Raw genomic sequence first — 16016 nt, forward strand, 5'->3', positions numbered from 1 at the left:
GTATGCAGGAATCATTGCCTCTGGTTATATCAACACTCATTTAATGCACATTGTGAATTAGTGTTTCCATTTAATCAAATGACATCACTCAACAACAAAAAAACATCAGAAAGACTAATGAGATGGGTTGCATACCTAAATGTCTGAAAATATATAGCTTCAACAGTGTTGAGGTGTAACACTACTCTACTGACACAGATGGATTACACACGGAATGGATCAACAAGGGGGGGTTGCCTGCTATGTGGTCATACCTGACCTCTAAATCCCAGTGTCAATACGTCACATTGGTCTGCCTGAGTGCAAACTGTCACACTCGTCACCAACAGTCATACTCACCCACACAGCTTCCAGGCCTGGGTTCAAATACTATTTGAATTTGTATTTGTATTTATTAAGGATCCCTAATGCCAAGGCAGCAGCTACTCTTCCTGTGGTCCAGCAAAAATTAAGGCAGTAATATACATTATAATAAAAGAAAGGTAACATTAAAATACATTTTACAACAGGTTTCACAATACATTAAGTGTGTGCAAATCATCTCAAACACTGTATTTGTGTTTGATTGAGCTTGCCTGTTGCAATTGAACCAATAAACAATTATACAAAATGTCTTAAACCCCAGCTTCCTGGAACTCTAGACAGACAGGCATTAGGTATATTTCAAATATACTGAACAAAAATATAAACGCAACATGTAAATTGTTGGTCCCATGTTACATGAGCTGAAATCAAATATCCCCAAAATGTTATATCCCTGTTAGTTAGCATTTCTCCTTTGCCAAGATAATCCATCCACCTGACAGGTGTGGCATATCAAGAAGCTGATTAAACAGCATGATCATTACCCAGGTGCACCTTGTGCTGGGGAAATTAAAGGCCACTCTAAAATATGCTGTTTCATCACTCAACACAATGCCACAGATGTCTCAAGTTTTGGGGGAGCGTGCAATTGGTATGCTGACGGCAGGAATGTCCACGAGAGCTGTTGCCAGAGAATTTAATGTTCAGTTCTCTACCATAAGCCACCTCCAATGTCGCTTTAGAGAATTTGCCAGTAAGTTGAATCAGCTTCACAACCGCAGAACACGTGTAACCACGCCAGCCCAGGACCTCCACATCCGCTTCTTCACCTGCGGGATGGTCTGAGACGAGCCACCCGGACAGCTGATGAAACAGTGGTTTTGCAAACTGAAGAATTTCTGCACAAACTGACAGAAACCGTCTCAGGGATGCGCATCTACATTCTTGTCATCCTCACCAGAGTCTTGACCTGACTGCAGTTTGGCGTCATAACCGACTTATTGGGAAAATGCTCAACTTTGATGGCCACTGGCACGCTGGAGAAGTGTGCTCTTCACGGATGAATCCCCATGTCGCAAATATCTGTACACAATTTTTGGAAGCTGAAAATGTCCCAGTTCTTCCATGGCCTGCCTACTCACCAAACATGTCACCCATTGAGCATGTTTGAGATGCTCTGGCTCGACGTGTACGACAGCATGTTCCAGTTCCCACCAATATCCAAGAACTTTACACAGCCATTGAAGAGGAGTGGGACAACATTCCACAGGCCGCAATCAAACAGCCTGCGAAGGAGATGTGTCACTTTGCATGGGGCAAATGGTGGTCATCCTAGATACTGGGCGTGATCAGATTAATTGCAATTATTTGCAAAGTCCCTCTTTGCCATGCAAATGAACTGAATCCCCAAAAAACATTTCCACTGCTGTCACGCCCTGACCTTAGAGAGCTTTTTTTTATGTCTCTTTTTGGTTTGGTCAGGGTGTGATTTGGGTGGGCATTCTATGTCCTTTATTTCTATGATTTGTGTTTCTATGTGTTGGCCGGGTATGGTTCTCAACCAGGGACAGCTTTCTATCGTTGTCTCTGATTGGGAATCATACTTAGGTAGCCCTTTTCCCTCCTTTCAGTATGGGTAGTTGACTTTGTTAGAGGCATTATTGCCGAAGTTAAGCGTCACGGTCGTTTCCTTGTTTTGTTGGCTACATTTCTATAAATAGAGTGCCTTGCGAAAGTATTCGGCCCCCTTCAACTTTGCGACCTTTTGCCACATTTCAGGCTTCAAACATAAAGATATAAAACTGTATTTTTTTGTGAAGAATCAACAACAAGTGGGACACAATCATGAAGTGGAACGACATTTATTGGATATTTCAAACTTTTTTAACAAATCAAAAACTGAAAAATTGGGCGTGCAAAATTATTCAGCCCCCTTAAGTTAATACTTTGTAGCGCCACCTTTTGCTGCGATTACAGCTGTAAGTCGCTTGGGGTATGTCTCTATCAGTTTTGCACATCGAGAGACTGAAATTTTTTCCCATTCCTCCTTGCAAAACAGCTCGAGCTCAGTGAGGTTGGATGGAGAGCATTTGTGAACAGCAGTTTTCAGTTCTTTCCACAGATTCTCGATTGGATTCAGGTCTGGACTTTGACTTGGCCATTCTAACACCTGGATATGTTTATTTTTGAACCATTCCATTGTAGATTTTGCTTTATGTTTTGGATCATTGTCTTGTTGGAAGACAAATCTCCGTCCCAGTCTCAGGTCTTTTGCAGACTCCATCAGGTTTTCTTCCAGAATGGTCCTGTATTTGGCTCCATCCATCTTCCCATTAATTTTAACCATCTTCCCTGTCCCTGCTGAAGAAAAGCAGGCCCAAACCATGATGCTGCCACCACCATGTTTGACAGTGGGTATGTTGTGTTCAGGGTGATGAGCTGTGTTGCTTTTACGCCAACGTTTTGCATTGTTGCCAAAAAGTTCAATTTTGGTTTCATCTGACCAGAGCACCTTCTTCCACATGTTTGGTGTGTCTCCCAGGTGGCTTGTGGCAAACTTTAAACAACACTTTTTATGGATATCTTTAAGAAATGGCTTTCTTCTTGCCACTCTTCCATAAATGCCAGATTTGTGCAATATACGACTGATTGTTGTCCTATGGACAGAGTCTCCCACCTCAGCTGTAGATCTCTGCAGTTCATCCAGAGTGATCATGGGCCTCTTGGCTGCATCTCTGATCAGTCTTCTCCTTGTATGAGCTGAAAGTTTAGAGGGACAGCCAGGTCTTGGTAGATTTGCAGTGGTCTGATACTCCTTCCATTTCAATATTATCGCTTGCACAGTGCTCCTTGGGATGTTTAAAGCTTGGGAAATCTTTTTGTATCCAAATCCAGCTTTAAACTTCTTCACAACAGTATCTCGGACCTGCCTGGTGTGTTCTTTGTTCTTCATGATGCTCTCTGCGCTTTTAACGGACCTCTGAGACTATCACAGTGCAGGTGCATTTATACGGAGACTTGATTACACACAGGTGGATTTATCATCATTAGTCATTTAGGTCAACATTGGATCATTCAGAGATACTCACTGAACTTCTGGAGAGAGTTTGCTGCACTGAAAGTAAAGGGGCTGAATAATTTTGCACGCCCAATTTTTCAGTTTTTGATTTGTTAAAAAAGTTTCAAATATCCAATAAATGTCGTTCCACTTCATGATTGTGTCCCACTTGTTGTTAATTCTTCACAAAAAAATACAGTTTTATATCTTTATGTTTGAAGCCTGAAATGTGGCAAAAGGTTGCAAAGTTCAAGGGGGCCGAATACTTTCGCAAGGCACTGTAAAAGGAATATGTACGCTCACCACGCTGCACTTTGGTCCACTTCTTACGACGCCCGTGACAACTGTATTTCAGCCCTGCCACAAAAGGACCAGCTGACATGTCAGTGGTTCTCTCGTTAACACAGGTGTCAGTGTTGACAAGGACAAGGCTGGAGATCACTTTGTCATGCTGATTGAGTTTGAATAACAGACTGGAAGCTTCAAAAGGAGGGTGGTGCTTGGAATCAGTGTTCTTCCTCTGTTAACCATGGTTACCTCCAAGGAAACACGTGCCGTCATCATTGCTTTGCACAAAAAGGGCTTCACAGGCAAGGATATTGCTGCCAGTAAGATTGCACCTAAATCAACCATTGATCGGATCATCAAGAACTTCATGGAGAGCTATTCAATTGTTGTGAAAAAAGCTTCAGAGCCCCCAAGAAAGTCCAGCAAGCACCAGGACCGTCTCCCAAAGTTGATTCAGCTGCGGGATCGGGGCACCACCAGTACAGAGCTTGCTCAGGTATGGCAGCAGGCAGTTGTGAGTGCATCTGCACGCACAGTGAGGCAAAGACTTTTGGAGGATGGCCTGGAGTCAAGAAGGGCAGCAAAGAAGCCACTTCTCTCCAGGAAAAACATCAGGGATAGACTGGTATTCTTTAAAAGGTACAGGGATTGGACTGCTGAGGACTGGGGTAAAGTCATTTTCTCTGATGAATCCCCTTTCCGATTGTTTGGGGCATCCGGGAAAAAGCTTGTCCGGAGAAGACAAGGTGAGCGCTACCATCAGTCCTGTGTCATGCCAACATCAAAGCATCCTGAGACCATTCATGTGTGGGGTTGCTTCTCAGCCAAGTGAGTGGGCTCACTCACAATTTTGCCTGCAAGAACACAGCCATGAATAAAGAATGGTACCAACACATCCTCCGAGAGAAACTTCTCCCAACCGTCCAGGAACAGTTTGGTGACGAACAATGCCTTTTCCAGCATGATGGAGCACCTTGCCATGAGGCAAAAGTGATAACTCAGTGGCTTGAGGATCAAAACATCAATATTTTGGGTCCATGGCCAGGAAACTCCCCAGACCTTAATCCCATTGAGAACTTGTGGTCAATCCTCAAGAGGAGGGTGGACAAAAAAAACCCGACAAATTCTGACAAACTCCAAGCATTGATTATGCAAGAATGGGTTGCCATCAGTCAGGATGTGGCCCAGAAGTTATTTGACAGCATGCCAGAGCGGATTTCAGAGGTCTTGAAAAAGAAGGGTCAACACTGCAAATATTGACTGTTTGCATCAACTTCATGTAATTGTCAATAAAAGCCTTTGACACTGACAAAAATATCTAAAGACACTGAAGCAGCAAACTTTGTGGAAATTAATATTTGTGTCATTCTCAAAACTTATGGCCACGACTGTACATGTGATGGAAGAGTGCACTGCATATGTGATGGAAGAATGCAATGTGCATGCAGAGGGTTGCAATTCCATTGAATTGGGGATAGTTTAACCAAAATATGCCACAAGATCTAGAATTGCCTTGTGTATCCCACAATTTTTTTTACTGTTATAAGCTAACTTTTAAAAATAAATTTAAGCAACATTCCAGGGCTTAACTTCCCCTGGAAAATTTCAGAAAAAATTAACCGGAAAGTTTCCGACCCTTTGCAACCCTACCTCTGACCTACCCTGAAGATGACCTCACCAGTTCGTTCACACAGTCAGAGGCCAGTCGACATTATTAATCCCAATCATAGTCAGCCAGTCAACATTGTTAAGACATTGTCTTTAAATCCAATCAGATCCAATCTGTGGAACTGTACTGACCGAAATAGGAAAAGGGAAGAGACATGTCAGAGGAGAGGAGAGGATAAGTGAAGAGAAGAGAGCCCACAGATTTGGACAGGACCACAGTCCACACACATGCCCAACTGCATTGGTGTGGATGGAGAGCCATGTACTGTATGGGAAGCTAGTGTTTAGCGCTGCTATTTACCCACCTGGAGAGATGTGTCTCCTCTCCTCTCTGGCTCTCTTGCTTGACTTAATTACAGTGAAAGAAGCTCCCGTGGGAGGGCTGCTGATATAACAGCTGGGAAACAGCAGCCTAATTATACCAGAGAGAAAACAAGCCTCACAAGAGCCTCACCTTTCCCAGCATGGACCACAGCCTACTGTCTTTTAATCTGCACGCACACACACACACTATGATGTTCATAGCACTGTAAAAGGGCTGTAATCAATCAAAAACCTTATTTTTTTCATGTTGGTTTCCTAAAAATCTTGTAATTCCCTGAAAGGTGACGTAGACGATTACCACACTAACAACTTAATTTGAAGAATTCCCCAAGACCTCCAGTGGCATGACAACAGGCAGATGGAGATTATTGCTTGTGGTCATAGCCAAATGGGATGAAATCTTTCCCCTTTGGGAGCACAGGAGGGGGGCTGAAGCTACCAGGACTTATGTATAATTCATGACACAGGACAAAACTGGCCAAAGCTGCACATTTGTGACATCACAGTACCTCTACACCGGTAGGATAAATACACCATGGTGACATATCTAATCTAAACAGTTCTCATAACACACTGCAAACAATGTACCAAATTGAAGCCCTTTCTATAATGCACTCCACTGCTGTGTTGTAACCTGCAGTGCTATTTTTAGTTTTGGATGTTTTTACATTGTAATGTAGGGCATTTCTGTTGAAAAAGAGTACTGGTAAATAATCATTTGAGCTCATAAGATTGAGAGTGGCAGTGATGCCTCACTTCACATATGGACACTGTCTGTCTCCTCTCTTTGTCTTTCAAACTGTGTATAATTACATCAGAAGTGGGTCTGAATTTTTTGTTGTTTTGCTTAGCTCCCTCCCTCACTCCCTCATTCTTTCCCTCATTCTCTCCCTCTTCCCTCCTCTCAGGTTAACTCTCTTGGAACTACCCATCCCGGATCCGGGAGAATTGTCATCAACTACACTAATTGGCATAGCGCAACGGTCAAAGAATATTACTAGAAAATATTCATATTCATGAAATCACAAGTGAAATATAGTGAAACACAGCTTAGCCTTTTGTTAATCACCCTGTCATCTCAGATTTTGAAATGATGCTTTACAGCCAAAGCAAGACAAGCGTTTGTGTAAGTTTATCGATAGCCTAGAATAGCATTATGTCCATCTAGCAGCAGGAAGCTTGGTCACGAAAATCAGAAAAGCAATCAAATTATTTGTTTACTTTTGACTCCCTCTTCCCTCCTCTCATTAAGCAATGCTACATGCAGTCTGCCCTGTTCCCAGCAATGGTATGTACAGAGTCTGCTCTGCTCCCAGCACTGAGTAAAAATGCAATGGCATCTCCTGTGGGCCTACATTGACAGATACAGTATTTGCTCTAAATCATTCATGAGCAGGAAAGCTTTTCCAAGGAAAGTCAACATACTCAATAGGGGGATGGCTTATTCTAAGCAATGAAGTTGCTTTTTAGTTAACTGTCCCTTTAATGTAACTTTTTTGTTAACTCTCCCTATAATTGCAGGCACCTCTGAGCCACAGAGACGTGTAGAGATCGCTACGTATCAGTCCTCAAATGGAGCTTCCTGTGTTATACAGGCTATTGAGCGTTAGCGATCTCTATACATCTCTATGCTTTGAGAGCACCTGCAACCAATTTCCTTCATTAAATACCTGCTTTCCTTTGTCTTTTAGTTCAGTGCCAAACAAGCCATGCAGTTGTGAAGAACTCTCCTGCATTTATCCTTTTATTTTGGTTATCTGTGCATCACAGTATCCAGCCACACACAAGACAATAATAGACATTGAATGGATTATGACTGAAAGAAGAAAATGAACGGGGGCATAGACTTTAAAATGCAACCTGACGTCGCTCTCCCTATCGTTGTCGTCTATCTGGGACACCTGCTTCTGTATCAGCACCTACCTCACCCAGTGCATTCAGAATAGGCAACCTGCTTTAACCATTTTTATAAAAAAATTTAAAAATTAAGTAGAGGCGTGGATAAAAAAAAACAGGTGTGACCTGTGTGACCACCACACATCTCCTTCGCATAGAGTTGATCAGGCTGTTGATTGTGGCCTGTGGAATCTTGTCCCACTACTCTTCAAAGGCTGTGCAATGTTGCTGGATATTGGGGAGAACTGGAACACGCTGTCGTACACGTCGATCCAGAGCATCCCAAACATGCTCAATGGGTGACATGTCTGGTGAGTATGAAGGCCATGGATGAACTGGGATATTTTCAGCTTCCATAAATTGTGTACAGATCCTTGCGACATGGGGCCGTACATTATAATGCTGTGAGGTGATGGCGGCAGATGAATGGCGTGACAATGGGCCTTAGGATCTCATGACGGGATCTCTGTGCATTCAAATTGCTCGATAAAACGCAATTGTGTTCGTTGTCCATAGCTTATGCCTGCCCATACCATAAACCCACCATGGGGCAGTCTGTTCACAATGTTGACTTCAGCTAACCACTCGCTGCCATACGAGCTGTCTTCTATCTGCCCAGTACAGTTGAAACCGGGATTCGTCTGTGAAGAGCACACTTCAAGCGTGCCAGTGGCCATTGAAGGGGAGCATTTGCCCACTGAAGTCGGTTATGATGCCGAACTGCAGTCAGTTCAAGACCCTGGGGAGGACAACGAGCATGCAGATGAGCATCCCTGAGATGGTTCCTGAAAGTTGTGCAGAAATTCTTCAGTTGCGCCAATCCACCGTTTTATTAGCTGTCCGGGGGCCTGGTCTCCGACGATCCTGCAGGGGAAGAAGCCGGATGTGGAGGTCCTGGGCTGGCGTGGTTACACGTGGTCTGCGTTTGTGAGGCCGGTTGGTCATACTGCCAAATTCTCTAAAATGACGTTGGAGGTGGCTTATGGTAGAGAAATTAACATTTAATTTCCTGCCAACAGCTCTGGTGGACATTCCTGCAGTCAGTATGCCAATTACACGCTCCCTCAAACTGCACACTTTAGTGGTCTTTTGTCCCCAGCACAAGGTGCACCCATGTAATGATCATGTTGTTCAATTAGCTTTTTGTTATGCCAGGTAGGTGAATTATCTTGGCAAAGGAGAAAATGAGAAATGCTCAATAATGGGGACATGCACAAAATGCTATAGAAATAAGATTTTTGTGCATATGGAACATTCTTGGGATCTTATTTCAGCTCATGAAACATGGGACCAACACTTTACATTTTGCGTTTATATTTTTGTTCAGTGTATATCCAATATTTTTTTCTGACTTTCCACACTCAGTTTTACATGTGACCCATATAAGATTTGCTCATTCGCACTGATGTTGTCTCTGAAGTAGCACACAGATACAATGCTAATTTCCTGCCACCTTCCATTAGATGACACTTAAAATCTGACTGCCTGTCTGGACTCCCTGTGGCCTCTAAAGATCCCTTATCAATCATTGTGAGAGACAGAGTGTTAGGCTCGATGTCGCAACCTGGCTCATGCTATCTCTAATTATCCCCCTTTCAATTTGCCACAATCCATCCTAACCTCTCCACTACCACAGCCAATGTGAGGTTTGCAATCTGGCACAAAGAAAGCTGCTGTGAGCATTACCCAGGTGGATGCTACATATTGCTGCATGTTTAGTTGTAAATGTGATGATCATAATTACCATTGGTGATATTTAGGATGTTAAGTTACTTGTCACTTAAACACAAAGACAGATGCTCAAATCAGTGAGTAAGTCTATGGCTATATAACAATTGATCAGCAGAAGTTGCAGATAACACAGTATCAAAATGTACATAGTATGCTTTGTGATCATTATTTTACCTGTGAAGTTCTCCATGGGTTCCAAAATATTATTTGCCATTTTGTTGCAGTTCTACAGTTCACAGTTTCTGTCCCCATGTAGTACAGCCCAGCTGGACAAATTATACATCTGTTTATTCTACAATCAAGCCAGCTGGTTGCCAACAGCAACATTGTCAGCCTCTCTTAGACCCTTGTCAGCACCCCCCCCCCCCACACACAAAAAAAACTGAGCTTACACATAAACAAGCTTATAACTTTACAGGATACAAAATACTACAAAGAAATGTGAATGTAGCCCTATACCATTCACATGCGCTCATGATAGTGCACCTCACATAGCCCCATAGTCTAGTGTGTCCGTTTAAACAATGTTGGTTATAAGTTAGTGATAGGGGGTGGGAAAGCATTAGTTGCATACAGTATGGAAATATTTTGGGAAGATAATGCTTGACTCCAAGTACCGATTTGTAAAAAAAAAAATGTTTTTTAAAGTCTACCTAGTTGGCTGTACCTGCGCCAAAAATCTGGTATTTTGCATCCTATAGCTTCTCCATCTTCTTTTTAAATTGCCAACATGTTTTCAGCACTTATTTCAATGACTGATCAAAACTAATTTTCTCATGCTATCTCTTGTCCCTCTGCAGCAGACATACAGTATAGTGAGCAATATGTTTGGAACATCAAATCCCAATAAAACCGCAGTATCCAATTGCAATACATAGAATAGTAATTCATATCAGTACCTAGTATCTCTTCCACAAACACAATACAAATGTAATCTAATAATATTGTTTGAAAATCAAACACATTTTGATTTAGTTAAATAACCAGAGATAGACTTAGTGGGTTTTAGTATGCAACCGTTAGGTAATAAATAACGGTATTGATGCAGAAACCTGTGTAACATTGTCCAATGTACTAATGATCAATTACCTGGTGATTTTGAAGATAGTAGTTTCTGATTTGTTTCAGTGTATTTTGCTGCTAAAAATAAATAAATAAATAAATATAGTAATATTAAATTAATATATTTCATATTTATATAAAATTATTTTTTATATAATTAAGTTATTATATTCTATTGGTGCATTTATGGAGACAGTGATTCCACACAATTTTAATTGTCTTTAAGTCTTGTTTCATTTTTCACTATAACTATAAAAAGTACTAAAAGTCGGTTTCAACTCTTCTGTCCTGAGTTGTCTCATAGAAAAGGTACATTGTCATGCCATCATTGTCCTACCATTAGCTCGAGGTAAAAGGATCAGATACCCTACCCACATCCTAATGAACAACTCCTTCCATGTCAATTTTCTGTTATAGAGACAACACTTCAAAGTTTAGGCCTATTGTAAAAATCATGAACCTGAAACTTACCAGAGTACAGAACCTCTCCGGGGGATTGCCGCAAGTGATGCCAAGGGGATCCACCGTAATTTGCATGAACTCCTTCATAGCCGTGGGTTTGGGCTGGCATGCGTAAAACTCCCATGTCTGTCCATTATCCATACTAACCAGACTCTTGCATATGTCATACTGGCCAAGTGTCAAAGTCACAAAGTGCAGAAGAAAGACCACCTGTGAGAGCATGGCACTCGTAGAGACCACATCCATCGTCCAAGACCGAATGTCCGGAGGGAGGCAAGATGTGCCACCGTCGGTCCACACACAGAGAGGATCAGTTTCGAATCCGTTTTGTTTTCATGTTGAGACACCTGCCGCTTGTAGGATACAACTTAACTCTGCTGGGTGTCTATACAGATCTAGGCCTATGCCTTCCCAAATAAGCTACATGTACTTCAGTTTCGAAATATGTGTTGTCCTACGTTGAAATTACATCAATGAAAGCATTCCTTTAAAGTATAGTTAGTTGCACTTTAAAAGGAGCCTGTTGTGTTTGATATTGGTGACATGCAAACCTTGCTCAGATCAAACAACTTTGGCACTCCAGGCAAGTCACAGTAAAAGCAGTCGCATGTCCATGAGTAGCCTATACCATTTAGAATATTCCCGCGGTCCACTCAGAAGCTCCCTCTTGATGATATTTTGTTGAGTTTAATGTCATTCAAATGATGGGTTTACATGCTCCATTTTTGGCTATATCGAGAAGGAGAAAAGACAATTTGTTTAACACACACTGGACGATAAACGTGGTTTCCACGTGAAATAGACGTTGAATTGATGTCTGTGCCCAGTGGGCAGCTTATTGGGGGGAGAATTGCCACTCACATTTTCAACAAAATAAGGCACACTAAAACTCTACTGTAGGCTACTGCTACTCCTTTATTGTTATTATTATTATTATTATTTATTTTTACGACAACTAGCAACCATCAATCTTTAATTAGATACACTTGAACATATTTGAAACCCTTTATAATACATATCGGTGTAGACCTAAATCTGAAATATTGTAGCCTTTCACTTTGTTTTCACAACCAATTCATATTCATAAGACGAGCATAATTTATGCATTTTCCTAACTCAAATGCAAGTTCAAAAAGTTATCCAACGTCCCCACAGAAGGATGACTGTTGAACTCATATACTCTGCCATTAGAGGTAACGGAACTGTCGACCATTTCTCCCAGGCAAATGGAGACATACCTAGGCTACACTTTGCAAATAAACAAGCTAGAAATATCGCATTGTGACTAATTCTATAAACTTTGAAAATGTTTGGACTCCCATAGGTGGGGGACGGATGTTCTCAACTTTGACACTACAGCCTATGTCAAACCTCTAAAGCACTCTGAAGTGTATTTATGATTCCAAATGTATAAAGGTAATACGAAATATGTGGCTAGTCATTACTGCATGGTTGCAAGCATTATTAATTTTGACGGTGTAATTCGTTTTTAATAGATACATAAATAAGCACCATCAATTCCTCGTGTTCTAGGTAGAACTCGAATAGCACGGCACTTACCAAATTGCTCCGAGAAGGTAGGCATGTTCATATTCTGCAATGGGTGCATCCCTTTGCAAAAGTGTTGTCAGCATTCTGAAGCCTGCCGTTGCACCTTGGTTCGTCGTTAAAAAGAAGCTTAACGTCACTGTATTTAACTGTATTCCCTTCAGTAAAAGGATTAGATGAGATGCTCTCCCCTTCTGTTTGTTTCTCTTCTGTTTGATACTTTTGAGGAAAGCAGTGCGTTGTTATGATGATACCGACTACATCCCGTACGCGCAATAGATTACTTCTAAATATATCATATTTCATTACTTTTTCAGGAATGGCATTGCGTCTGTTCATGTTCCCCTACTTTTTACGATATCAGTTTTGTCCTACGCGCTCAAGGGCAGAAGGAAATAGCTTAATTTCTCTCTCTCTCTCGACCTCACTTTCCCCATGCATTAACACACTATCTCATTTCAAAAATCCCTACTGCTCTTGTTCTCCTGCGCTCTTTTCGGCTCCATATTTGGCTATCAGAATCTGATCTGCAAACTACGTGTTTGTGAAGAGGGTGCGCAACTTCATCTACCGCCCAGTAATATAACCATCCCATGAGTCGATCGGGCTACCTGTCCTGCTTAAAGGAACAGCTCAAACGAGTCACTCAAGGCAGATATGGATAGTTTTCACTCAGCAATAGACTAACGCAAATTGTTTTACAGTTAAACAACTTGAAGTTCCTTTATGGCTCTTGAAAAGTATAGTCTATGCATTCTAAACAGTCTAGGTCTGTAGCCTAAAACTCCAGAGGAATATGTAGGCTAGCTTATGCTTTTTTATTGTTGACAATTGCATTAATTAATAATTAAGATGGACAGTAAAACGAAAAAGTAGCCTAACCCTAAAGGTGCGACTTTAGGATATAGGTGTAATTCAAGTAATAGCATCAAGCCAAGGGGAGCTTCTTACTTATTAAGGAACACTAAGTTGAGCTGTCCATGGTCCTGATGGTCACACAGACTTTATTTGTTACTGTAAATTTAACTTTGATTTAACTAGGCAAGTCAGTTTAAAAACAACTTCTTATTTACAATGACAGCCTACCCTGGCCGACGCTGGACCAATTGTGCACCGCCCTATGGGGCTCCCAATCACGGCCAGATGTGATACAGCCTGGATTCGAACCAGGGACTGTTCCCTCTGCACTGAGATGCAGCGCCTCAGACCGCTGCGCCACTTGGGAGCAGAGGAAAGCAATGAGTGTAGAGCCTACACATTTCAACATGAAGCCAAATTATTGTCACAGGCAGGCAGTGACACAATGTTTGTCGACAGAAAACATAGCAATGATTAACAAAAAATGGATTAAGGGGGAAAATACCTGTTGTTGGCAAATGAGAGCAAAAGTGTGGGCATGGGAAGAGAGAACTACAATTCCCTTGCTACATGCATTCCAAATCAATGACGTTGTTTATGCGACGTACAGTCCCAGCGTGTGGAAAAAATGGCGGACGCAATGAACGTCGGTGTGAATTTAGAAGCATTTTCTCAAGCAATAAATGCTATTCAGGCACTTCGTTCGAGTGTAACAAGGGTTTTTGACTCCCTGAAAGATGGGATGAAAAACAAAGAAACCCTTGAAGGACGCGAAAAGGTTTTTATTACCGAGTTTCAAGATAACCTGCAGTCTGTGAATCGCGACTTGAAGTGAGTAACGTTAGCCGTAGCTAGCTGTAAACACAAGAAAATGCGAAATATTTGTTTAGTTATAGTCCGTGAGGAATGTACTGTTGAAGTAGAAATGGTGTGCGTGTATATATGTAACGTTAGCTTGTGTGTGTGTGCTCAAGAGCAATTAATAATAATGTGTTTTATATAGCGCTTTTCGTTACAAAAATTCTCAAAAACGCATAATAACAACTAGCTAGTTAGCTAACCCCCAGCACACTGGCAAGTCTTGCATGCACACCTCAAGTGCTTTCCATTACATGGTGATTGTCAATAGCTATGTTTCCATCCAATTGGCGACAGTTTTTTTATGCAAATATTCTAAAATCAGCATAAAAATAATATGCGCATTTTCCCAGCAGAGATGTGTTCGCATCAAATTGACTTGTTGCAGATAAAAGGCTGTATGTGATGATGTAGTTAACATTTTTTTTAAACTATTGGGGTTAAATTCCCATCTACTGATAAAAAAAAATACAAGTTAAATGGGTTTCCATTTAACCAGCCTGAATTCGTCTACACACAATACCCCATAATTACAAACTGAAAACATGTTTTTAGACTTTTTTGCAAATAAAATGAAATGGGTTTCCATCACATTTTCAACTCTACTGATGAATGTTCCATTATATAGCGAGTGCCCACTCTGCAATTGGCACGTGCGCTGTGGCCAACAGCGCCATATAGCCTACATGATGAAATTATTATGGACAAAAGAGTGAGATTTATTTGTATTTGTCAAATGGCAGCAAACAACGATCATCATGTTGTTTTTTTCACCATTATTTAACCAGGTAGGCTAGTTGAGAACAAGTTCTCATTTACAACTGCGACCTGGCCAAGATAAAGCAAAGCAGTGCGACACAAACAACAACACAGAGTTACACATGGAATAAACAAACAGACAGTCAATAATACAATAGAGAAAGTCTATATACAGTGTGTGCAAAAGGAGGTAGGATAAGGGGGGTGAGGCAATGAATAGGCCATAGTGGCAAAATTCTTACAGTATGGCAAATTAAACACTGGGGTGATAGATGTGCAGAAGATGAGTGTGCAGAAGATGAGTGTGCAAGTATCTATACTGGGTTGCAAAGGAGCAAAATAAATAACAATATGGTGATGAGGTAGTTGGATGGGCTAATTTACAGATGAGCTATGTACAGGTGCAGTGATCTGTGAGCTGCCCGTGACAGCTGGTGCTTAAAGCTAGTGAGGGAGATATGAGTCTCCAGCTTCAGTGATTTTTGCAGTTCGTTCCAGTCATTGGCAGCAGAGAACTTGAAGGAAAGGCTGCCGAAGGAGGAATTGGCTTTGGGGGTGACCAGTGAAATATACCTGCTGAAGCGCGTGCTGCAGGTGGGTGCTGCTTTCGTGACCAGTGAGCTGAGATAAGGTGGGGCTTTACATGGCAACTACTTATAGATGACCTGGAGCCAGTGGGTTTGGCGATGGATATGAAGCGAGGGCCAGCCAACGAGAGCATACAGGTCGCAGTGGTGGGTAGTATATGGGGCTTTGGTGACAAAACGGATGGCACTGTGATAGACTGTATCCAGTTTGCTGAGTAGAGTGTTGGAGGCTATTTTGTAAATGACATTGCCGAGTCAAGGACCGGTAGGATAGTCAGTTTTACTAGGGTATGTTTGGCAGCAGGAGTGAAGGAGGCTTCGTTGCGAAATAGGAAGCCGATTCTAGATTTCATTTTTGATTGGAGATGCTTTATGTGAGTCTGGAAGGAGAGTTTACAGTGTAACCAGACACCTAGGTATTTGTAGTAGTCCACATATTCTAAGTCAGAACCGTCCAGAGTAGTGATGCTGGACGGTTGGGTAGGTGTGGGCAGCGATCGGTTGAAGAACATGCATTTAGTTTTGCTTGCATTTAAGTGCAGTTGGAGGCCACGGAAGGAGAGTTGTATGACACTGTGTTAACTAACCTCCAGATGAGCTTCAGTGTCCAAAGA

At 41.7% G+C, this 16016-nt stretch overlaps 2 protein-coding genes across 6 annotated transcripts in view; one reads left to right on the forward strand and one right to left on the reverse strand.

The window, feature by feature from the left end:
• The window catches only part of LOC112248222 (netrin-G2-like), a 65974-nt gene extending 53061 nt beyond the window's left edge, over positions 1 to 12913 (reverse strand). The window contains exons 1-2 of one of the 2 annotated variants that reach the window (XM_042320381.1): positions 12353 to 12904; positions 10802 to 11521 (exon numbers count right to left, since the gene is read on the reverse strand). In XM_042320381.1, the coding sequence (XP_042176315.1) occupies positions 10802 to 11038 (237 nt within the window). In that variant the 5' untranslated portion in view covers positions 11039 to 11521; positions 12353 to 12904. Of the gene's footprint in view, positions 1 to 10801; positions 11522 to 12352 lie in introns of both variants that reach the window. The other variant, XM_042320382.1, reaches the window with a different exon arrangement.
• Positions 12914 to 13793: 880 nt separating this feature from the next.
• The window catches only part of LOC112248223 (mediator of RNA polymerase II transcription subunit 27), an 87563-nt gene continuing 85340 nt past the window's right edge, over positions 13794 to 16016 (forward strand). For 3 of the 4 annotated variants that reach the window (XM_024417071.2, XM_024417072.2, XM_024417074.2), the window contains exon 1: positions 13795 to 14029. In XM_024417071.2, coding sequence (XP_024272839.1) covers positions 13827 to 14029 — 203 coding nt within the window. In that variant the 5' untranslated portion in view covers positions 13795 to 13826. Of the gene's footprint in view, positions 14030 to 16016 lie in introns of all 4 variants that reach the window. The other variant, XM_042320383.1, reaches the window with a different exon arrangement.

Source organism: Oncorhynchus tshawytscha, linkage group LG04 (assembly GCF_018296145.1).
Source record: "Oncorhynchus tshawytscha isolate Ot180627B linkage group LG04, Otsh_v2.0, whole genome shotgun sequence".
NCBI classification, from domain to species: domain Eukaryota; kingdom Metazoa; phylum Chordata; class Actinopteri; order Salmoniformes; family Salmonidae; genus Oncorhynchus; species Oncorhynchus tshawytscha.